At 35.7% G+C, this 25,431-nt stretch overlaps 1 protein-coding gene across 3 annotated transcripts in view; it reads right to left on the bottom strand.

The window, feature by feature from the left end:
• The window catches only part of LOC109096268 (retinoic acid receptor RXR-alpha-B), a 47,486-nt gene that overhangs the window by 3,727 nt on the left and 18,328 nt on the right, over positions 1–25,431 (bottom strand). For all 3 annotated transcript variants that reach the window (XM_042756778.1, XM_042756779.1, XM_042756777.1), the window contains 7 exons: positions 15,633–15,898; positions 9,156–9,306; positions 8,424–8,603; positions 6,160–6,323; positions 3,005–3,134; positions 2,205–2,337; positions 389–480 (listed from right to left, as the gene is read on the bottom strand). In XM_042756778.1, coding sequence (XP_042612712.1) covers positions 389–480; positions 2,205–2,337; positions 3,005–3,134; positions 6,160–6,323; positions 8,424–8,603; positions 9,156–9,306; positions 15,633–15,898 — 1,116 coding nt within the window. The remainder of the gene's footprint in view (positions 1–388; positions 481–2,204; positions 2,338–3,004; positions 3,135–6,159; positions 6,324–8,423; positions 8,604–9,155; positions 9,307–15,632; positions 15,899–25,431) is intronic.

The raw sequence follows: 25,431 nt of genomic DNA, 5'->3' as shown, positions 1-25,431 counted from the left end.
AGTATATTTGGCAAAGTCCACAGCATTTGATTTTTTGTATATTTTTTTACTTTCTTAGACTCATTATTTCACTCGATTATTTTTCTTGTTTGGGGATGAACATAGAGGTCACATGACAACAATGTTGTCACAACATTGCATTACTTACTGTTTTGTTTTGTTTAGAAAAGTATGCACTACACAGTATATACTGCTTGCTATAAGCTTGCTAAAGGTTTATAATCACAGGAATCTCATTTAGTCTTTCTGGCTTTATTCCAACACATTTTTTTAGGAATTTGCCACAACAAATAGCAAGGTAAGTTGATGAAACTGAAGTGGTATTTGAAATGCACTTGTATAAGAGTGCTGTGTGCACATGTGTTTGTCTAAGTATACATTACTGTACCTGGATTGAACAGAACAATGGCCCGCAGGCATCCAAGTTCAGTCTTGTCCATTTGCATGTCTCTCATCTTTGACACAAGCTCTGTCAACACTCTGTAAAAAAAGGACAAAAATCTTAATTAATTTTCTCCTATGTACCCCTAAAAATGCTGGGAAATGTTCTGTAACATATTAAACAGGCCATTAAACAGTGAGTCATCACTCCATCTTATATATTTAGTTTTCATATCGTCTTGAAAATCAAAGTCATCATGTCTTATAAGACACATTAATCTCTACTGCTGATAGCATATATTTCATTAGTGAGGACACCAGCATATCTCACGCTGCCAGTGAAACATTATCACAGCGCAACATAAAACTGCCATACGGCTTAATGTAAAAACGGCATCAATCAAGAGTAAGATGTGGAGGACACTTTCATGATGCAGCGTCTTATATCATTACAGAGGTTATTTTCAAAAATTCATGTGTGCATGACCTACAGCTGTCACAAATCTTCCACAGGGTGTGCCATGAGGACACTGAAGGGTCTCTTAAGAAGATCACAAGACCATGCCCTCCATAAACTGAATGCTGTCATTGAATTTAAAGGTGTAGTTCACCCAAAATTAAAACTTGGTCATCATTTACTCACTCTCATGTCGTTCCGAACCTGTATGACTTTTTACTTTTCCATGGAACATAAAAGTAGATTAGGGGAATGTTGTGGCCGCTCTTTTCCATATAATTAAAGTGAATGGGAACTGGAGTTATCAAACTCCAAAAATGACAAAGAAGTAGCATCAAGAAGTTGTTTATATCAATCTTAAGAAGCCCTATGATAGTTTTGTGTGTGGAAAAGAGAGTAAGTTAGATTCAGTCCAATGGCACCATATCTGATTTGAGTTTTTCAGTGAATATAGGCTTTAATTTTGGTCTGTCCCTCACACAAAACTATCATACGGCTTCAGATGATTTGAAATATAGAGTGCAACAGAGACCACTTTGCAACGGTACTTTTCCTATAAATTTTTCCCATAAGATTTTTTAAAAAGGCTTTGATAAAGAGTTAGAAGGCATGAACCAAACCAACCAGCCAAGAGGTAAATCACAACATTAGAAATGTTGATTCAAAGCAAAAATAATTATCAAATCAAAAGAACAAAGGTACAAGACCCTACTTAACGGCTTTAATGTGGGAAAGAAATACAATCCCAGGAAACATTGAAAATGGCAATAAAATTATTGATTGGCTCTATTATGTCATATGCAGTGCTTCAAGATAAAATTTTTGAGATGCTATTTTTATTTCAAAATATACATAGGAAGATTGACTCTATTATGTCATATGCAGTGCTTCTTGTGGGTTTGTATGCGATATAGTGGTAGTTGTATAGTTTTACAACTGGAATTCTGCTGTTAAACATAATTATTTAAAAGATACATTGAAATAAAACCAGCATATTGCTTCAAGAAAAGCATATGCTATCGATTAACAATCTCGTAGCTCACATATAGTCTGTCTTTAACAGTTTATAAGATATTGTTAAAAATATGCTATCGATTAACAATCTCGTAGCTCACATACAGTCTGTCTTTATTTATATTTATATATATATATATTTTTTTTTTTACTTCAGATTTGTACTTAGGCGCATAAGCCAACTACTTTTTTTTTCCATTTGTAACATTGACAGTCCCTCTGCCTATTTACTCTCATTATAGTAAAAAGAACAGCCAAGGCATTCTTCAGAAATTCACCTTTTGTGTTCCTCAGAAGAAAGAAAATTGTATAGGCACGGGCTTTTTCTCTGAAACCTCAGGCGTTTACTAACCTGTCAAAGATGGCTCCCACACCGGCGGTATGTGCGCTGTTTCTGTGGACGTGAAGGCCTGTAGCTAATAATATCCCATCTTTCACAGCTATGGAACGATGCGAAAAAGAGGCAATCAGGAGTTCATTCCACCCTAGCAACAGAGGACAGGAGCACAAAAGCACATTAATAAGCAAACAAACAAAGGTAACAGGAAAGGGAGCAACACGGCTATTTCTATCTGTTTGTGTACATGTGGCAGCTTTGTCTGTTGTATGTGTTTACTCTTACAGCTCAATATCAACTTAAGTTGCATGTTCTTAAAGAAAACTGAGTTTTAATGAGGACATTTCAAGTTGTTTAATACATCGTCACAGTTTCATACGTGTGCAATCCCATTTCTGAGGCTCTAAATAAAACACACTAAATAGAGTTCGACTGTCCTCAAGCAACCTACAGCCTAATGAAATAAATGCAACATGTGAACGGCGAGAACAATCCAGCCTCTTATTCTCCCTCCGTCTATGTTGGAGCCATCATCCTTAACAGAATGAAGGACTCTCACTCCAAGACGAGATGGAATTCCTTCTTTAATCGATGTTATGGCCAAAGGCTGGATCAAATGTATCTCTGAATCCATATAAATGCTTCTGGAATAGACTGTAATGTCACATAACTGTAAACATACTAATTTCATTAGCTGATGCTGTTTTCAGCTGTAACTCCATAGCTGGAAGACTAAATGTACAGCACATGGGTCACGTCAGGTCAATGTCTGCATGACTCAAACAAAAGTGGTCTGTGTTTATTTACTGACGCACCTGCTCGCAGGAGGATGACTTGATCATCCAGTGGGAGATCAGAAAAGTGAGGTATCCGCTTGGCCCACTCCACTAAGGTAAAGAGCTGCTTGTCAGCTGCTTGGCAGATGTTTGTTACAGGGTCGTTAGGCTGGAGAGAGAGAGAGAGAGAGAGAGAGAGAGAGAGAGAGAGAGAAAGGTGAACTCTGTGGCAGTATAGCTTACTTGGATACACACAGAAAGAAAAAAAAACACAAACAAGTTCTCTTTTGTCTTTTCTCCTAGACAACAATGGGGAGCAAACTTTTGCTTGTGTCCTTGGAAAAAAAAAACCTTGTAATCTTGTAGCTTCAGAAAGGATCCCAGCAATATCTCAAAGGGCCAAGATACCAGCAAAACTCAAATTTCTCATCAAGTTGGACTAAATGATGCTATCCATATTAATTTCATTCATAGCTCTATACATGCGTCTTCATTTCTATTTTAATTTCTCCTTTGGAATTTTAGGAGAAAATTCTTAGACAAAGGTGATACTTTTTATGTTTTACTGAACACACTAAATAAATTAAAAGTAATTCTTTGTAATTTTCAGTAAAATGTAGCAACTTGTGTGGATGGGAAAGATGTTGTATGGATTAACATACTATATTAGCATTTATATAATAGCATTAAAAAGTTTGGTATCAGAAAGGTGTTTTTTATTATTTATTTTATTAATACTTTTATTAATCAAGGATGCATTAAATTGATCAACACTGACAGCAATACAATATACATTGAGACAGACAAACAGATAATGTTATAAACTATTTCTATTTTAATAAATGCTGTTCTTTTGAACTATTTAACAAATATCTATCTATCTATCTATCTATCTATCTATCTATCTATCTATCTATCTATCTATCTATCTATCTATCTAAAACGTTTCCACAAAATTATTAAGGAGCACAAATAAATAAATAAAAAAAGGATTGTGTGACACTGAAGACTGGAGTAATGGTTGCTGAATATTCAACTTTGACATCACAGGAACAAAATTAATTGATAAAAAAAGTTATTTTGAATTGTAACAATAGTTCACAATATTAATGTTTTTACAGTTTTTAAATCAAATAAATGCAGCCTTGATTAGCATAAGAGACTTCTTTCAAAAACATTAAAAATCTTTCCAACCACAGACTTTCGAACATGGCGTATTTCTACACAAATATATGCTTTTGGACATATAAAAGTTTTAATGAGACCACAATTACAGACAGTGCTGGAATAAGGACAAAATGTATTTGTAAACTCTGGTTTTGAGTTGTATTATTGATTTCACGTTACTTTATGTTATTTGCATTCAGCATAGATATATCACCAAGAGAAACGCAGCTGTCAAACTCAGTGATGTGAGTGGAAAATGAACAGATATCTTGTGGAAATCATTCCTGTCAATTGCCCCCAGAGGAATATTTTAATTTTCAGTTTAACTCCTGCTCTCTAAAAGCCTTTCCTTCTACTCAAGTAACCCAAACTCTCCAGCCCAGAATCAATCAGAACAATGAACCATCAGCCTGGCATGTCAGAGCACTCTGTGCGTGTTCTGCTGTTGTCATGGAGCAAATTCTGTCCCAGTAGGATCCCGAAATCACATCATCACTGAAACATCATCACCATCCACCCAGTGCAAAAAGCTTTTTCATTTTAGTGGTAACATACCCTTGTGAAAAATAGACTTCATCACTCTTTTACAAAGAGCATGTATAACAGTAATAATATACTTCAAAACAATATAATTAAGTGTGAAACGCATGTAATGCTTTTGAACACTTAAGTGCTTATTAATTGCAATTAAATGAAAAAGTATTATAATTCAAATGTATATTTGGAGTGCTTTTTTGACCCACTTAGGTAGGAGTTACATGTAATTTCAAAATTACTTATTGTGGTAACACTTTAGAATACTGTTCCGTCATTAATGAATAACTACACAAGAACACATATGTAACACAATATTAGCACTCTAGTTACTACTAGTAACTAAAAAGGAAGTAATAGTGAATTAGTAAGTAATAGTGCTTAACCTAATGTGGTAGTTCACTATTAGTTAATCAGGAACTGCTATTTTTTCCATACCTCCCTAAGAAGCACTAAGAACTACTGTAAACAGTATAATAATTAAAATGAATAATGTATAATTAATTCTAAAGTGAAGGTTGTGGTAACCCACTAGTGACTCAAGTATTGCCAAATTCTCCAGAAGGAATTACTTATTTGGATTCTAAAGTGAATAACATGATAACTCACTAGTAATTACTGAAATCATTGTAAACATTGTTTTGTATTTTTGAGTGAACTATCTCTTTAAGCAAACATTTTTTTTTTTTTTTAATTAAGTGTATCTATGAGTTCATATCACCCCCAGACTGAAATATAATAATAACAATCTGGCTTCAAATTCTTATAATCTACACAGCTTTCAGTTCAGATCATCATGTCTTAACAGTTTTTCAATCAACCCAAGAGGAACTCAAATCATTAGAATCTTATTCATGTAAGATGACCTTCCCCAGGGCTCAAGGACGGCCATTACAATACAACTGTGGGGGAAACAAACAATCTGAAAATACAAAGTAGGGAAGACAAAGCATATGCCTCTTTCTCCCTGACCTCTACCTGATTTAGAGCTTACAGCTGCACAAAACAAATGTGGACAAATGTGCACAAGGCATAAATATACACACAGCACTAGCCTCTGTGTATCTTACTGACATAATGGCTAAAGCTCTTATCTAGTAACATGACAATGTGCTTCTTCTGCAGTATGTGTCCTCTCGAGGGGTCTGTATGAAGGCCTTCAATACCAAAGTGCATTGCTATGTAGCCGAATCCATCCACTGGGAGTGGGATCGTTAAAATAGCACTTCTTATTCACAAACAGAAATACTCTAATCTGCATCGGACTCTTTCTTGGACAGCTGTGAAACTCTTAAAACACTTTTTTTATATCTGTAGGCAGGTTGGAACCTTTTTTTTTGACTTGACATTCAGAAAATGATAAAGCCTGGTCCGTTCACTGAGGAGCAATTGTGAAGTGTAACTTTGAAATGGCACATTTCAGATGAGCAGCCCAAATGTTCTCCATAAGTTGAATGTCACTGAGTGTGATTTAGAGGAAGAGATTGGCTTACAGAATTGGCAGGCGCACTCAGGTTGGCCTCCACGTAGGTCTCCGTCTTTGGTTCCACTGCCAGTTCGGCTTCCAGAATCTTCTCCACGGGCATGTCCTCATTGGCACAGCTGCTGAACTCATCCTCACTCCGCTCCTTCGCCCGCTGCCGCTCCTCCTGAACGGCTGCACACATGCAGGAACAAAATTAGAATGGCTCGCATGTGCGACATGTACAGTTACATACACAAACAAAACCGTGACCTTGTGCTCAATAACACGCAGCTGCTTTTGGTTTGCTCTTAATCTACACAATTCCACAAAAACAGCTCAGGCTATTTTTCATTCGAGCTGCATATGCATCCAGACCATTATTCACCAACTTCAGCGGGCTGAAAGTTGAGGAGGTCAGCCTATGTTTTGTAGTGACGTTAGTAATATGCATTCGGCTCTTTAAAATATGTATATTTTATTTGGGTACGATCCAGTGCAAACACGATTCTGTGCTTCTATCCAGTCTACGGACAAAGTCATGGGCCATAAAACCATCCCTCGGTCAAATGATCGGTTCTGCAGCTTGACAATGTATTGGTGTGTGTGTGTGCATGAATATGCGCAAGCTGTGTACAGAGCATATACTGTATGCATGTTTGGCCTGGTTCAGAGGGGGAGCCAGATCTAAACCACACAGTCGGTCTACTGTGGTCTGGACCTGGTGGAAATGAGCCCCGTCTGCCTCGCCGTCTGGCTGTGGAACATTTCAGCTTTCGCTTCTGTCTGTAAAAGCCCTGTTTTATGACTCTCTTTCTGTTCGACAGAAACCACTAGCAGATCATGAGGGGAATTCTTGAGTGGGAGCCGTGGAGGTCAGCTGAAGGATAAAGCTTTACTCCGGGAGGCACTGAGAGGTGAGGAGAGAGGCACAAGGAAATTATTTTAGCTTTACTGTCCTCAGAAACAGAAAGACAGAGAGAGTGGCTTGTGGGGGAGAAGTGTGTTAGAGGCCTCAGTATGGGGGGTCCAGCCTTGTGCTCTAGACCACTTAATAGCTTGAAAAATAGACCTAACATATTTGTATCAGGTTTATTCTTCATGACTTTTTCTACTCTTTTGAGAACAGAATATAAACTAAATTGATAGGATGATGTGTCTACATAAAAAATGTCACAATAATGCAACTTATGTCAGATACTGTATAAAACAATGAATAAATGCAAGCAATTTCCACATGCTAAACTTGTTTTACTGGTCTACACACTGTAATTGTAAACAGCTGCTGGTTCTTTACTCTGATTTCTCAGTCTGCGCAGTATGCACCTAATATTTACGTGTATTTGCATCGCTTTGACTGTTCTCTGTTGGACTCTGTTCCACATTCTCACGCGCCATGATTGGTCGATTATGTACAATGCCTGCATGTTATTCGACAAACTACTTTTCAACCATTACCTTCAGCAAGTATGAAAACAATGCCAAATCCTGGATATTTTACACAATATAGAAATCCTGGCCAGTACGTGTCAGGGAAAAAGAGCACGTATGGTCACTCTAATTCCGCATTTGTATGTTGCTTTGGATAAAAGTGTCTGCTAAATAAATAAATGTAAATGTCATCATCATATTTAGTAACATTTAGTTACATTTGCATAATTAATAAATACATGGATTCTAAATTCTATTAATTACAAATAATTAATTAAATAAATAAGTAGTTTACATGCTTCCCAGCTACAGAAATATTCTCATTCATGTCATGTTCTGAATAAATTAAGACATGTACATTCTTTTCCCAGTATTCTCTGGTGGAAATAGTAGAAATAATATCTCTTGCCATTTAATGAAATTACTTTTAGATGATTCTAGACTTAAAATGTGTGATTTAATCCTTCATTTTCTTGACAAAAGCACACAGGAGTGCAACGAACTGCAAACGGTAGGTCATTAGCACTTTCAACCATCTATTCTGTGAACTGATTAATGTTTATTTCTTTTAAAGTCTTTCAAAACAATCTGTCGCCTCTAAAAATGTGTTACTTTTCAAAACTGCCTGTGTCTCATAGCATTCACGATTACTTTCATTTGGAAATAAGCAGATAAAAATGACCATTAGATATTCAGAATAAGATGATTTCAAGAAACTGGAAAGTTTGCTCTATTTGGTTATTCCAGTCAGGTTAATGAGTTTATGACCAATCCATAATCAGAATAAGACCAAATTCTGATATTATTTGGAATTGTCATGTGCATGTAAATGTGCTCAAACACTTAAAGAAAGAAGCAACGCACCTTCTCTCTTCATTCCCATGGCTAAGCACTTCTGATAGCGGCAGTACTGGCAGCGGTTGCGTTGGCGTTTGTCAATTAAACAGTCCTTGTTGTCTCGGCAAGTGTACGTCAAATCCTTTCTCACCGTTCTCTTGAAGAAGCCCTTACAGCCCTCACAGCTGTACACCCCGTAGTGTTTACCTGCCAGCAGACACATGCTTTAGTATTCCTCCCAGCAGGGTTATCTTTAATTGGCGTTTAATATAAATAATTTAACAACACCACATCTGTTTTTGTCACACACTACTCTGAAAGACAAAACATACTGTATAGACCAATTTCATGACTGCAGCAAGTACAAGTACAATAAAGTATATTATTAAACAGCTCTCTGGAATACTTGATTCTGATTGGTCAGTTTGAGCATTCCGTGGTTATACAATGTTGTATAATGACTATTAAACTGTATATGTTGTCCCTGGCAACTAGCCATGCTAGACTCTTATATCAGTCAGTGTATGGGTGTTTCTTCTCAAAATAATAAATAATATTTTCAATCAAATTAATATTTTGTGCGCATTTGTTATTCATTTGTAAGTAGATGGGAAATATCATGATTTTTTTAAATATTTATTTATATACAATTAATATAAATTTGCTGCTTATAGGTTATTGTGATAATTTTTTTTATTATTATTATTATTTTTAAATCATCTAGGTGTGTGTGTTCTGATGTGTGTGTCTGTGTTTCACCTGATGAACGGTCTCCGCAAATGGCACATATGTGTTTAGTGAGGGAGAGGGATGTGCCTGTGGGCTGTGCCGGGACCTTCATCACCCCGTTCAGACCCAGAGGGGGTTTAACATCCTCCGAACTACTGACTGCATTCATGGGTGAAGTGAGCTAAAAACAAAAACAAACAAACAACAACACAGATATCAAACCATTACGATGTTGCTAATAACTGAATTAATGGACTGTTAGAGATGGGAGTAAATCTCATGTTCTCTTTGATCATTAATGCCTATAAGCAAACACACTGTAATTGTGAAACTCTCAGTATTTATATATGCATAAAGAGAAAAAATCATGTTTTTTTTGCATAAGCTACCATTCAGAAGTTTTGGGGCTGGTTTGAATTTTTAATGTTTTTAAGAAGTCATCTGTAATACTCATCAAGGCTGCATTTATTCGATCTAAAATATATTGTAATACTGTGAAATATTTTTTTATTTAAAATTTTTAAATGATTTTTGTGTGTTATTTTTTTATGTTGTGGTTTATTTATGTTTTTGAGAATCTTTTTTTTAGTAATCATTTTTACAGTAATCAGTGTCACATGATCCTTCAGAAATCATTCTAATATGCTGATTTGTTTTTTAAGAAACATTTCTTATTATTATACATGTTGAAAGCAGCTCCTTAGTATTTTTGTGGTGATCATTTCTTTCAAGATGTTTTGATGAATAGAAACTAAAGACCAGCACTTATCTGAAACAGAAAGAAAGGAAAAAACAAAACGAACTTTCCGATGCCAAACTTGAACGTAGTTTATGATTCCACATTAACATGTCTTTTGGAACAGAATCAGTTACACATTGCATTTATTCTTAATTACCCAGAACTGAAGGCACTAAAAGTGTGATGACAGATGAATGGATCTGTGAAAGACATGACAGGCACACCTACAGGAAACATTACGATAAAAGAATGTTCACTATGTTTTTCTTTGTGAATTCTTGAGAGGTAGATAAATGAACAAAAAAACGATTCAACAACGATCAATCAATCATTCACCAAGTGCAAATAATTTACCCCAAACTAAATATATAATAATTAAAGATTTTGTCCAAAAAAAAAAAAGTGCACGACATATGAGTCAAGCGTTCAAATATCTAACCATGTTGAAATTTCAAAACATTTAGAGACATACAGCAGGACGCTTTGTTTCAGGGAGAATTGAAGACTATTGTGTTCATTTGAACAAAAACCCTGTGCTGGCATTTCCACACCTTAAATTGTGTCAGTGTTATTTTGTTTGCACTATCAAAGAAAATCTGACTCATAACAAATATTTCTTGTTTATGACACATGCCCAATCCTGTGGTCAGCACTACTGGTGTACGATACTGTATCTAACTCCCTCATACAGACTCTTAAAGACTGATATTCATTTAGAATCACACAATGCGATGCATTAGCATTCTTACTCCAACAGGTAGGAATAACATATAAATGTGACCTAAATTTGTTTCATGAGATCCTTAAGCTAAACTGTTAAAAACAACTAATCTAAATGCAAATACAGCCCAATGTACATGACAAAGTCTACCATGTACAGTACATACATACATACTGAAAACAAAAGAACCACTAATGCAATTATGATAGTAAAGGAGTATCAGGAAAACAGATACATACCAAAATGCACACACCTGCACGTATGTTTACAGTCACATGCACCTGCACATAAATGCACACAAACAGACAAACAGATCTACCTGCTGCCATCTGCTTCGTTTTGCATGCAGGCATGGCCCTTTTGACATGTCCTGTTCGGAGGCATAATCTATCTTAAAGTGGCTCTTGTCAAATCCTGGTGGGGCACTTGAGTGCACACACACACACACACACACACACACACACACACACACACACACACACACACACACACACACACACACACACACACACACACCCCACCCCACTATTTTTGGGTAAAATGTAATTCAATATGTTCCTGGATTCTCTGTGTGCCAGTGTCGCGGCATAGTAGCCTCTAGATTTAGACCAGAGACAGGGAGCAGATTAACAGTTTTAACTTTCAGCGAGAGAGTCTCAGATACATTCATGCATTTCAGGATCAGTAATCATGAACCATCCCTAAAAATGCACAAAAAAAAAGCTACCAGCCGAATAAAACATGACGAATCGATACAAATAAAAAGTAGAGCACGGTTCTAACAATACCAAGGCTAACAATACCAATATACAGATTGGATCATAAGTTTGGATAAAAGCCACACAATTATTATGTTTAAATTGAGGTGAACCCAGTGGAATTCCTCACATGGTGGCTGCAGCAAAACAAGATATAACCAATAAAGAAAGTAGAACAAAACACATGAGACAAAAACTAAAAAAAAAGTCAAAAATTGACTTTTTTTTCTCAGTGAACTGAACTTCACAGAAAAGATTGTATGAAAAATAGCAGCTTTGACATTTTTATAATAACTCCCTTTTGTGTTATGTGAAAAATGTGGGCATGATGCTTTTGGTAGAAATAATTAGGAAGAAGCAAGATTTTCCATACAACGCATGCCAAATCAGGCTGGGAAAGTACAGTCTCTTATAGTCCTATGGAAAGAGTGAATGACTTACATTTTCATAACCATGAGAACCATCTATGACGTCCAAATGAAAATAAGTACTAATGTCTAGAGAGTGGGGAAGGACATAATGAACTGGGAGAAAATCAGTTTTATTATTGCATCTTGCACTGTAGAGCCCAGAGGAGCTGTTACAAGGCAGATCACGTGTGTCATGTGACCATCTCATGTTTGCTTCTTTGAGTGCAGAGCTTTTAGAATGGTGAAATCTGTTCATTAATTGGTGTTGCTGCATTGCACAGTCATGAGATGCACATCAGTCTCTGACATAAACATCCCTAAACTATCATCTGTGCTCTGAATTATGCTACAAACCTTTCTCTGATGCATGAATATTTGTCTTAAGTAATTATGGGGGATTTAACACAAATGCTTTGGAGGTGACATGAAAAAATTATATATATATACATACATACATATATATATATATATATATATATATATATATATATATATATATATATATATATATATACTATATATATATATATATATATATATATATATATATATTACACCACCGTTCAATAGTTTGGAATCAGTATGTTTTTTTTTTTTTAAGAAATTAATATTCAGCAAGGATGCACTGAATTGATCCAAAATGTAAGTAAAGAAATATGTAATGTTACAAAATAATTTTAAATAAATGCAGTTCTTTTGAACTTTTTAATCCTGACAAAATCCTGTATCAGTTTTGACCAAAATAATAAGCAGCACAACTGTTTTCAACACTGATAATAAGAAGAAATGTTGCTTGAGCATCAAATCATCATATAAGCATGATTTCTGAAGGATCACATTGATCAAGGATCAATAAATTACATTACAAAGTTATTTTAAACTGTAATAATATTTCACAATATTACTGTTTTACTAATATATTTGATGAAATAAATGCAGCCTTGGTGAACATATGAGACATTTAAAATATCTTATAATTTAATAGAAATCTGATACTTAAAAAAAATAGTATCAAATAAATGCAGCATTGCCACTGGTGAAATATATATACATTTTACTTATCGGAAACTTTTGAACAGTAGTGTACATGGACAAAAGTAGAGACTAACTGTATCTGTCTGTGTGTGTGAGGAGAAAGAACTGGCTGGGTGTTAAAAGAGTTTCATTCTGACACACACCACATGGCTAAGCTGCAGAATTTAACAAGCCAGCTCATTTCCCGTGTGATTGGGTCCTGACCAGGCCCCAACCGGCCTCTTCTGAACCCATTTAGCATGCCAATAAAATGCAGAAAGCCCATGTGGCACACTAAGGCCGTGTTTGACACCATGCGGTCAGAGATCAAGCACTCTGACGGGGCTAATGAGGATGAATGGGGGCCAGGGCACCTCCAAGACGCCTCTCCTTAAACCCTTACGCCATTACTTAAGGCAACAACATTAATGTGACCCCCACCCCCTCCATTTAGTAGCCAAATTAAAGCTGTCTGACATGAGACCTAGGTGGGGGAAAGAAAAAATTGAAGTCCACTGTGTTTATGCCAACCCAAACTTGCTTTTAATGGGAACTTGTTTCCATTTCGGGGTACAACAGTAACGACTGAACACTTTACTACTGGTAGCGGGAGGGAGGTGATTTGAGGGAAAAAAAAATGTTCAGACAAAAACCCTTCACAATAACGTGTTCATAATGAATACAGCTTGTGGTTTATCTTAAACTGTATTGCAGGGATTTTAGTTCTCATTTACCAGCTGGAGTCTGATAAAACCCCACGGTCTTCAAATTAATTTACAAAAGGCTATTATTTGATATGACTTGAGTTACACTAAATGGTTTTTACTGATTCTCAAATGACTCTGGCAGTTCACTGTGCCAAAGTCTGACTCAAATCCATCTTGCTTCTCTCTTCAGATTTAAAGTTATACATTAAATATTACATTTGTAATTCAACAAAGTGTTTCCAAGACTCCAGTGCATTTGTTCAATCAATTATGTTATTGTTGCTTTAAGACATGCCATGATGTTCCTCACTTTACACTGCTACAATACTGTCATCAAATAACAACTGGATATTATGAAAAGTATTTCATTTAATTTCTTGTCTTTAATCTAAAAGATGAGCAACAAAAAAATATGATGTAATATCATATGAATATCATATGATGCGACATATTCTATAAAAAAAAAATACAACAGGAAATAGTTATGCTAAAAGAAAAAAAATACATACTGTATATGCCAAAACAATCTTTCTAATTACTTTAAGATTCGTTGACTTTTTTTCTTAAATAATTTCTTTCCTACAATCACTTTTAATGATATGTTTCATGCTTAAAAATGAGATTTAACTGAAAACTGCATTAGTAACTGACAGTTTGTGAACATTTGTAATAAAACCACCAGAGTAAAATATTAAAAAAGTCAAGAGTTTGAAGCAAGTGCATAGTTTTCTTTAATGTTGCTTATGTTAAATATAATATATATGTCACTGATTTAATCTTCTGTGAGAAATTTGAGAATTCAATTCATTTTATTTTAGGGTTCACAATACCCTTGAAAACACCAATCAATACATTTAAATGTAATCATCTTTATGTCCATATTCTTACTAAAACCCAGCATTAAGTTAATTCTAAACTAGTAAGAAATAACACAGATGTAGCTAATTGTCACAAATAACAACATCAGAAAGAGTTCCACCTGCATTCACTCTAATAATTTTTCATTTTACACTGAAGCATACACAATAAATAACATGTTCTATTCTAAATACTTGAGTACAAATTCCTACTTTAAGTGTATCTTTTTATTTCTACTCTATGTACCCTAGAAAAGTTAAAAATAAATAAATAATAATAATAATAATAAATAAACCTTGAGCCATATATACTTAAATATAAAAGATTAAACCAAGCTAGTTTCCTGGAAACCAAATGTAGACAATAATAATACAAGAGGGGAATTACATCACTTGGAATATTTCTAATGTAATATTTATTGTATGATGTCTCATAAAACCTAGCTCATATTGAGACGAATTTAACAGAAATCCAATAACACCACAAAATTTTAAAAGTATTTTCCACCAACGAAACGCTGCTTCAGCAGAGCCTTTTAAGCTTTGTGTTATTAAATAAAACCCAATCATAAAGCTGATAGTGCTGATGCTGGATTGATTAGATTTTCTGTGAATAAGCAGAAGCCTCAGCGTGCAAGAGAAAAGCTCATTTGAGGTGATTTTTCAAAACACCACTAAACTCTGACTGCTAAAATTAATGAGGTAAACACTGTGCACGCATGTGCCTGCCATATGGAAAATGCAATGAAACTATTTATGCATTTCGGAAGACCCTGAATGTCCAAACTTTATAATTACTAGCATTTTTCACAGCTGAGAAATTTTAGCAGAGCTTTTTGAGCCCTGAGTTATGCAGACAGCCTTTGCCACTATTGCCAAATCAATTAGATTTGCTATGAACAAGCTGATGATTATGTCTCATTGTAGCAACAAAAGCCCACTAAAAGCAATTTTTCAAAACCGTACTAAATTGTCTTATTGATTAAATAATGAAGGTAATGATTCGAATAATGTTTGTGTCCTTTTGTGTGATTTTGTGCATCATGTACTCATGCAATCAAACCCATCTGAGCAATCAGACTCTTTAAAATAGATCTTTAATTTCCAACAGAGTTCAGGTCAAGTTTAGCCAATTCAGCAGGAAAATTCAGTTCAAGTTTAGCCTGTGGGCACACATTGAAAAATATATTGATCAGCTGCAAGCCTCTGAAAGAATCTGCAATAGCACTCTGTGCTGCAGCCCACAGCAATTCATGCTGAAGTTGTAAAATAAGTCCTCAGTAAATGCAGTGATGTCTTACCTGTGGGCTCAGGCTGGGTCTGAAGGTCATGCTGGTGGAGGACGGGCCGCTCATGGAAGGATGGCCCATGGGCGAGCTGATGATGGGGTATGGCGAGTGGAGGCCGTTGATGGGCAAGCTGAGGGTGCTGATGGGCGAATGCAGCTGACCCGGGCTGGAGCTCATGGCGGATGGGTTGTGCAAGGGCGGGTGGAGAGGATGGTTACTGATGCATCGGTGACCCATTGAGGAGCTCAGAGGAGACGACGAGAGCTGGCCGGAGGAGTCTGCAGGACGACGAGAGGAAAAAAAAAAGAGTCAGCCCACACAGGAAATTTCAGGAATAATTTGCTTTGTGAGGTAAACAATGGCACTGTGTTTTTGTTCAGTGTTTTTAAAGAGCCGCTGAATGGATGAATAATGTGTGAACAAATACCTGTTCATTTTAAAAGCTCTTATCACGAACGGACAAATTTTCCTTAAACTTTTGAAATAAAAGGGTTTAATGTACATTGTAAACATTTCTTCCACTCTGCAAACTTCCACTCTAGTTCAAAAAGACCACATATTGAAACTAAACGGCAAAAATGGTTTGTTCTTAAACTGTGCAGCAAGAAAAACTTAAATTTAAGGGGACGGAGAAAAAAAAACAGACAAATAACATAGTTGAATGATATTATATTAAACTATATTATAAAATAATTAATTTAGAAAATGATATAATAAAGCAGTATAATACTTGAATTATATTACAGTTTAGGTCATGGAAAAAATGATAAAACATTATATTATACTGATAATATTATACTGCATTGTATATTACCTTTCAAAATGGTATTAAACTGATCAAAGGTGACAGTAAAAGCTTTTGCATTGTTACAAAACAATTCTATTTCAAATAAATGCTGTTCGTTTAAACTCTCTATTCATCACAAAATAAGTCTCAAGGTTTTTTACAAAAATATTAAGCAGCACAACGGTTTTCAACACTGATAAAAATAATAAAAAAAATCTTTAGTCATAGAATATTAGAATTTCTGAAGGATCATGTAACAGAAGACTGGAGAAATGACTGCTGAAAATTTACAGGAATAAATTACTTTTTAAAATATATGAAAATAGTAATTATTACATAGTACTGAAGTACAAGGTAAAATCATGGTAATCATGTATGAGGACTCACAGTTACTCTTTATGCTCTTTGTGTGTGTGTGTGTGTGTGTGTGTGTGTGTGTGTGTGTGTGTGTGTGTGTGTGTGTGTGTGTGTCTGTGTGTGTTTGCTCTTCCATATGCACATACTGTATATATGGTACAGTCGGTTGTTTTGTTGACACTGTCTGCTCTGATAACACAGTCGACTTCAGCCACAACTTGCCTTTTTTTTACAGAGACAGTAAACACATGCTGAGAAAACACAGAGGGCTTAATTACTCATCCTTGTCTTCCCCCCACAGCTACAAGACCTTGAGTGAAATGAAAACAATATCAGTCGTCCTATACATGCAGCAACAGGAAAAGGTCAATGTTCAAGTGTCATAGCAAATATTGTATTGAAACATCAGCTTCACATCGGCTTATTTTCTGACTCTCTCTTTTGTGAAACTTTCTGAAGGCCATTAGTCACTCAGCATGTTTCTCTGGAAAAAGAAAGTCTGTAATATAAATTTAATGTCATTAAAACGCATGAACACAATCAAATTATTCTATTGAAATCAGCCAGGTTCATTTATATCACGTCCTAACAAGTCTATAGAACAGTAATATATTTCCACTAAAATAGAAACTATTGTGTGACAAAACACAATCACTGCTCAGAACATTATGTGGGTGGAGCTACATGTTAAATGGAACAAAAACTTGAAAAATACATTTAGAGGCTATTTATATAGAGGCTATTTACACTAAGTATGAAACCTACCTATATTCAAGTGTTGTTTAAAAAAAGAATGCTTTAAGCTAGAATAAAACTGATTTTTTTTTTTGTTTGTTTAAACCTAGAGGCTCTGGGGTCTCATTTCTAAAACTCTCAGCAGATTTCATCCTAAAAGTGTACGTAGGCACAAAAGCTAGATCCTGCGCAAACATCCCTTTATAAATCCCAGTCAGGGAAAGATCTCCACCTCGTATCCTCCCCGAAATAACCATATATGGAGCTTACAACGCCTTGTTTTACTATGCGTAACCTCATCTGCATATCATTTCCATGCATATTCTCATGCACGTGACACCAAGTTTAACACCGAGACATTAAGGAAATATGAGATGGGGACTATAATGCCATTTGTGCCATACACATTAATTTTTATTGCTTAAAATTATCCAGTATCCTGTTATGTTTTATAATAAATATATGAAAATATCCATAAAAACAAAATGGTTTAAAGTTGTTCTCAGATATTTATTCCAGTGTAAATAAAATTGTCTGATTCGGCTCGTCATTGACAAAGTTTTTTAAAAAGAAAACGTGCAAATCTTTCCGTTTTCTCCTAGTTATATCCTTCAAATACAGTGGTATTTTTCATTATGCGGTTGAGATGCCTTCACACGACATCAACACCTCCGTGCAGCTGAGGTTGTAATCTTATCATTGGTCATTGGTCCTATACCGGACAATGGACAGTTCAACCACTGAATCCAGCAGTGTCCACCATAATATCGAAAGTAAGTGCGCATCATTGATCATTGTTCTCGCTAAAATATTTCTTATAACATGCGATCTGTAGTTTAGTTTAAAGATGAATTATTGTGCACCTACAGGTGCTGGTCATATTATTAAAATATCATCAAAAAGTTGATTTATTTCACTAATTCCATTCAAAAAGTGAAACCTTTATATTATATTCATTCATTACACATAGACTGATATATTTCAAATGTTTATTTCTTTTAATTTTGATGATTATAACTGACAACTATGGAAAATCCCAAATTCAGTATCTCAGAAAATTTGAATATTGTGAAAAGGTTCAATATTGAAGACACCTGGTGCCACACTCTAATCAGCTAATTAACTCAAAACACCTGCAAAGGCCTTTAAATGGTCTCTCAGTCTAGTTCTTTAGGCTTCACAATCACGGGGAAGACTGCTAACTTGACAGTTGTCCAAAAGACGACCATTGACACCTTGCACAAGGAGGGCAAGACACAAAAGGTCATTGCAAAAGAGGCTGGCTGTTCACAGAGCTCTGTGTCCAAGCACATTAATAGAGAGGTGAAGGGAAGGAAAAGATGTGGTAGAAAAAGAGTGTACAAGCAATAGAGATAACTGCATCCTGGAGAGGATTGTGAAACAAAACCCATTCAAAAATGTGGGGGAGATTCACAAAGAGTGGACTGCAGCTGGAGTCAGTGCTTCAAGAACCACTACGCACAGATGTATGCAAGACATGGGTTTCAGCTGTCACATTCCTTGTGTCAAGCCACTCTTGAACAACAGACTGCATCAGACGCATCTTGCCTGGGCTAAAGACAAAAAGGACTGGACTGCTGCTGAGTGGTCCAAAGTTATTTTCTCTGATGAAAGTAAATTTTGCATTTCCTTTGGAAGTCAGGGTCCCAGAGTCTGGAGGAAGAGAGGAGAGACACACAATCCACATTGAGGTCCAGGTGTAAAGCACAATCCACATTGAAAGTTTCCACAGTGAGTGATGGTTTGGGGTGCCATGTCATCTGCTGGTGTTGGTCCACTGTGTTTTCAGAGGTCCAAGGTCAACGCAGCCGTATACCATGAAGTTTTAGAGCACTTCATGCTTCCTGCTGCTGACCAACTTTATGGAGATGCAGATTTCATTTTCCAACAGGACTTGGCACCTGCACACAATGCCAAAGCTACCAGTACCTGGTTTAAGAACCATGGTATCCCTGTTCTTAATACGCCAGCAAAACTCGCCTGACCTTAATCCCATAGAAAATCTATGGGGTATTGTGAAGAGGAAGATGCGATATGCCAGACCCAAGAATGCAGAAGAGCTAAAGGCCACTATCAGAGCAACCCGGGCTTTCATAACACCTGAGCAGTGCCACAGACTGATCGACTCCATGCCGCGCCGCATTGCTGCAGTAATTCAGGCAAAAGGAGCCACAACTAAGTATTGAGTGCTGTACATGCTCATACTTTTCATGTTCATGCTTTTCAATTGGCCAAGATTTCTAAAAATCCTTTCTTTGTATTGGTCTTAAGTAATATTCTAATTTTCTGAGATACTGAATTTGGTATTTTCCTTAGTTGTCAGTTATGATCATCAAAATTAAAAGAAATAAACATTTGAAATAGATCAGTCTGTGTGTAATAAATGAATATAATATACAAGTTTGACTTTTTAAATGGAATTAGTGAAATAAATCAACTTTTTGATGATATTCTAATTATATGACCAGCACCTGTATAGCACTCCTCGCTGTCATTAAAACATAGCATACCACAGGAAAATTATTTAGCCTATTTTTAATAAAATTATGTAATTATGTTTTTTTGTAAAATTATGTCATTTCAGTGTTTATCTCCATTAATGCAAGTGGAGTATTTAATGTAAATGTGTATATCGACATGAAAACAGAGTTTAAAATCGCTGTTTACTTAATTACTTTTCTCACTCCATGAAAAAGAGTTTGCATGCATGGTCTAGAATGTCCGTACGGTGCGTACATATTTACGCCAAGTTTATATTTTTTTATAAATCACGATATGTGCATGGAAATTTGCGTACGCATGTTTCTATTCCCATTTTGTGCATATGCAACATTTATAAATGAGACCCCTGATCTTTATTTTGGTGTTTTGCATATTCAGATATTCATACAACAAAATATACTGGAGGCCATCAAATTTTAGTGAAAATCATCAAAATCGCTGGTGGTGGCTGGCAACTTTTTTCAAAAATGCTGACGGGGAAAGAGTTAAAATAGCAGGGTATTCTGCTAATTACTTATTGCAAATAGTGGCAATTATCTGCACCTCAGCACTGTAATACATTATAAAACAGTATGCAATAATAACTTATTGAGTGTAAATTTTAATTCAAATTATCAAATGGATGCCACCTTATTGGGACAAAAGCCCTCCCTACACCTACCCTACCCGATACTTTATTTTCAACTTTTTGATTATTTCCTTCATTTTTATTAAAAATAAATACTTTTCTGATGTGATTTGAAATTTGAAAAGGGAGAAAAAAACATTTGCCAAAAGGCAGATTGGAACCCGGGTCAATCGTGTCAAAAGGAGTATGACACGCTTTACCATCTACTCCACTGAATGTGGTGATTGTTGTCCATCTTTTGTAATGTTGACTAGCCCAGTTACACGTTGGTGGATGGAGTTAGTGTAAATAGCTTCTGCCAACAAGGCAGGCTTTTTGCAATTAGTGTAAATTAGTGTAAATAGACACTAGATAGATTTTTTTTATTATTCCAAACAGTTAAACAGTTGCCCACAGAAAAAACAGGGCATGTTGCAGCACCCTCAGCACCCCCACTTCCCACGCCTAGGTGATTGGAGTTATATTAAAAAATGTCCTGGCTCTTCCAAGCTTTATAATGGCAGTGAATTGGTGGTTTATTCAGTAGTCCAATAAATTGTGTCCATCCATCATAAAAAGTGTCCCACATGGATCCTGAGGCCTAATAAAGGCCTCCCGAAGCGAATCAATGTGTCTCTGTAAGAAAAATATCCATATTTAAAACTTTATAAACTCTAGTATCTCTTTTTATGATGGATGGATGGATGCACTTTAATAGACTTCTTTTGGACGATTGAAAAATAACACCCATTCACTGTCATTATGAAGCTTGGAAGAGCCAGGACATTTTTTAATATAACTCTGATTGGATTTGTCTGAAAGAAGAAAGTCATATACACCTAGGATGGCTTGAGGGTGAGTAAATCATGGGGAAGTTTTCATTTTTGGGTGAACTATCTCTTTAACAGAGCGGAAAGCTCACGCGCAATCATGTTTCCTTTCAAATTTCTTTCTGAAAGCCCTTGCTGGACAGATCAATGGGTTTTGATATTGTTTCCCCACTTCATCTACATGACTATGACATGAGTATGAGTATACATGACATAAGTATGAGTCTGCAACAAATGACGGCCGGCAATTAGTGTCCCTGATGACACACACCACACAATTGAACACACACGCTCCCCTGCTAACATATAACATCCCACAGCATTACACAACTTGTGGGCACAGGTACATACGGACATGTACATTCACAGACTATGAACATCAACACACACCTATACACACATTCCCAGAGCACTGGAAGAACATTTCAGATCATAAACAAGGTGTGTAAGAAGATCATTAGACGGCTCAAAGTGTATCCCCCCACCCCTCTCCCCTCTTGCACACACACACACACACACACACACACACACAAACCACAAAACTAATTCTGAATGAGAATTTATGCTATTCTGAGGTACAGAAAATTGTGTTTGCTGCTGACAGCAAGTTTTGCAACTCAAATTCTTCCTCTAAGAACTACATTGAACTGAGCATTAAGTATGACTTATAAAATCTGGTCTACAAAATTTGGTGAAAGATTTATTTTGAAATAATTTTCATTCTGAAACTGCTATTAAATTTCACAATCAATAACAATGAAACAGCAAATAACACACTGAATTAAACATAAAAATTGAAGCAGAAAGACTGAAATATTGCTGTCTTGAAAAACAAACTGTAATAATCTTCAAAAATTATATATTTTTTAACAGTGTACTGCAAGACAGAAATCCCCTATTTCACACACAAATACATGTCCAGTTTCAAAGATAAACCCAGGTAATACACTGATAATTTAATTACTATCTCAACACTGAGTTTTGGCCTTGTTTTATTTTAATATAGACAATCAGTAGAGTCTCTGTGTCTGTTAAGAAAATGGTCTTATCACGTAAACACAACAATCTTTACTGGACTGCTGTATAAATACTGCACACAAAATGTTTACTCAATCGCCACATACACCTACTCACCGAAAAGTAAATCAAGGGAGGGAGATAAACAGACTAGGGGATAAGGATATATACCGCCAGCCTAAGCAAAATGTATTTGAGCAAAACATCGTTACAGTTCACTAATGAGGCAGCGAGAAGCGGAGCACAGGCCTGATTAGTCAGAGGATGAGGGATTATGTGAAGGCAGAGCAGAGGGTTGACTTCATCACAACATAACACACTGCTGAGCTGCATGGACACACAAATGACAAGATCAGAACTCACAATGCTACTGCATTTTATTCAAGCACAGAAAACAGTGACAATCTTTTTTGGCAGTTTAATCTTCTAATTTTATTTTTATTTTATTTTATGTTTATTTTACAAATCCAGACTAAAAATCACATTTAGTTTTGTGTTTACTGACTTAGTTGTTATTTAAGTGACTTTATTGTTCCTACTTATGAGACTAATTAATATAAAAAGCATGGTGATGAGTAATTATTGACTCAGCATTGCTGAGGAGGTCAATCCTCGGTAACTCCAAAGGTGATTACGGACTAATCTCTTTAAACAGGTACAAAACAAGGCACTTTAGCTAAAAGTGGGGTGAATCAGTCATGAACAACCCAGATGAGTCTGTTTTCAATTCACTCTGTGCTTGGCAGTGCTGCGGAATCATTTGAATATAGAGGAAGAGAGTGGTTTTGTAGCTTCCTACATTCAATCAGCACAGAGTGTTTAAATCAAACCCTTGCTAATGTGTTTAGTCTGATGCTTCCTGAGCACCTTATTTCTCTTCTCTGTTTCGTCTTCCTTCACAGATCTACTCAAACACAGACTTGTACTACAAAGTGCGTGTGGACATCAGGTCCAGCCAGGACATTTAGTTGACATACAGTACATGCTCACTCACACACTGTCTCTCACCATTTCCCACTCTCACATACATATACACACTCATATATGCTTTCATATATTTTATGCGCGCACATATATACATACGCTGCAGACAAATCACCTGTTGAGAATTAATTACACTGCTCATTTGGTAACATAGTGTAGCATACTGGACTAAAGATTCTTCCGGCCATTTCAAAAACCCCAGATATTCAGCACTAAAGAAAATATGCAGGTGTTCGTGATGGTGAGTAATGCAAAATAAGCATTTTGGTGAATAACAGAAAGCATAACTAATCTATATGATTCATGTCCGGCTGAAAACCTTGAACAAAGACAGGATAAATATTTTGAAACTAAACATCCGTGATTTCCCTTACAGGTTTAATCCCAGCTGAGACACAAAATCTTTTGAATTCATTCTTCGCGGCAAATTATTTCCTGACAAATTACAAAAATGTGATGACTTGCTCTGAAATTAAAAACAGAGAAACAGGACCCGTGATTTAAAATACTACTCACCCTGTTCAGAGAAGAAAATTAAAAATGATCAGATGATCTCTAAGCATCAGCATTTGCTTTTTTGTCTGGTGATATAAACCACAGGCAGCCACTGAGATATCTGAAACATTCATGATCCTCATTCCCCCTTTGGGTTTTCTTTTGAAATGACTGCCATAATGTTTCAATCTCAGTTCCAGAGAGAATTCATTTTAAACAAGCTTTTATCTAGAACTGACAGACAGAGGGCTGTACATCAGGTATAAGACAAAGTGGTCATCCTAAGAATGTTTTCTGAACAAGTTCAACTGGATGCTTGATATAAATTCTACTGCTTTTATCTGATTTAGTTTCATTGAGAAATTTTATATAAGGACTAATAACAATCAGCATCTCAAAAGATGCCAAGTTCCCACGCTGATAGTTTTTTTGGCAAATATTATGACTTAAGTCTGGGACTCCCACTTGATTTATGTCCAAAAATTCATTGTAGACTTGATGGGACTCCCACTTGATTTATGTCCAAAAATTCATTGTAGACTTGACGAGACTTCACTGTAGACATAAAAAGTTTTACAAGAAAAATATTTTCAGTCTTTACAGAAAGAAAAAAAAAATTCTTAGATGATAGTAAAGATTAAAATGTCTACTAATTACAGGAAAATGTCTTAGGGGTGGGCGATATACCAGTAGACACGATTAACTGGTGGGAATTTGTCAACCGGTAGAGATTTTGGGCTGTCATGGTTACATGCTCACGTGGCGTTGCTGTGCTATGCTGTGTTTTAAGCATTACAGTTTAATCAGCAGCGAAAGAGAACTCATTTCGCTATATGCGCGCAATATCTGAGACTGTTTCTGAGCACTGTCAGAGAGAGGCTTGTTTTCTGTTTAGTTTTATTTTTTTTTTTTTTGGTTTTGTTTTTTATGATTTAAGCTAATATTAGTTATTTGTGATTCACTGACTGCTTACTTGTATTTGGTGGTGCGGGCGGGTATAGACACTCAAAATGATTCACAGGACTCCCGCAAAATAGAAATATCTAAACATAAACTATCTAAAACAAATAAATTGTTATTCATCTATTGCACAAAAGCAACGTGAACTAATATAAAATATAAACGATTAACAGGTGCAGGCGTATGCAGTTTCTATTTAGGCTATAACGCGTGTTTACAGCGTTGAGCAATGCAGTGCTGAAATTTGCGTGCTCACGAATCCTCTCATTATAACACACGAATTGTAGACATTATGAAAGATTCATTATGCATATATTTATTGTGTTATAACAGAGATTTGTGAGATTGCGATTAACTGAGATGTCTTTTAGAGATTATAAATGCAGTGCTCTTTGCTGGAATTCTGCCAAACCATGCACACAGCAGCCGCTTGCTTTAGTTAAAAATAACAGTGTTATGTGAATGCTGATGCTTTAATAATTTAATAATATTTAAGATTTTAATAATATTTATTGG

The sequence above is a fragment of the Cyprinus carpio genome, chromosome A5 (genome assembly GCF_018340385.1).
Source record: "Cyprinus carpio isolate SPL01 chromosome A5, ASM1834038v1, whole genome shotgun sequence".
Lineage (NCBI taxonomy): Eukaryota > Metazoa > Chordata > Actinopteri > Cypriniformes > Cyprinidae > Cyprinus > Cyprinus carpio.
This window is presented reverse-complemented; position numbering and strand designations above follow the sequence as displayed.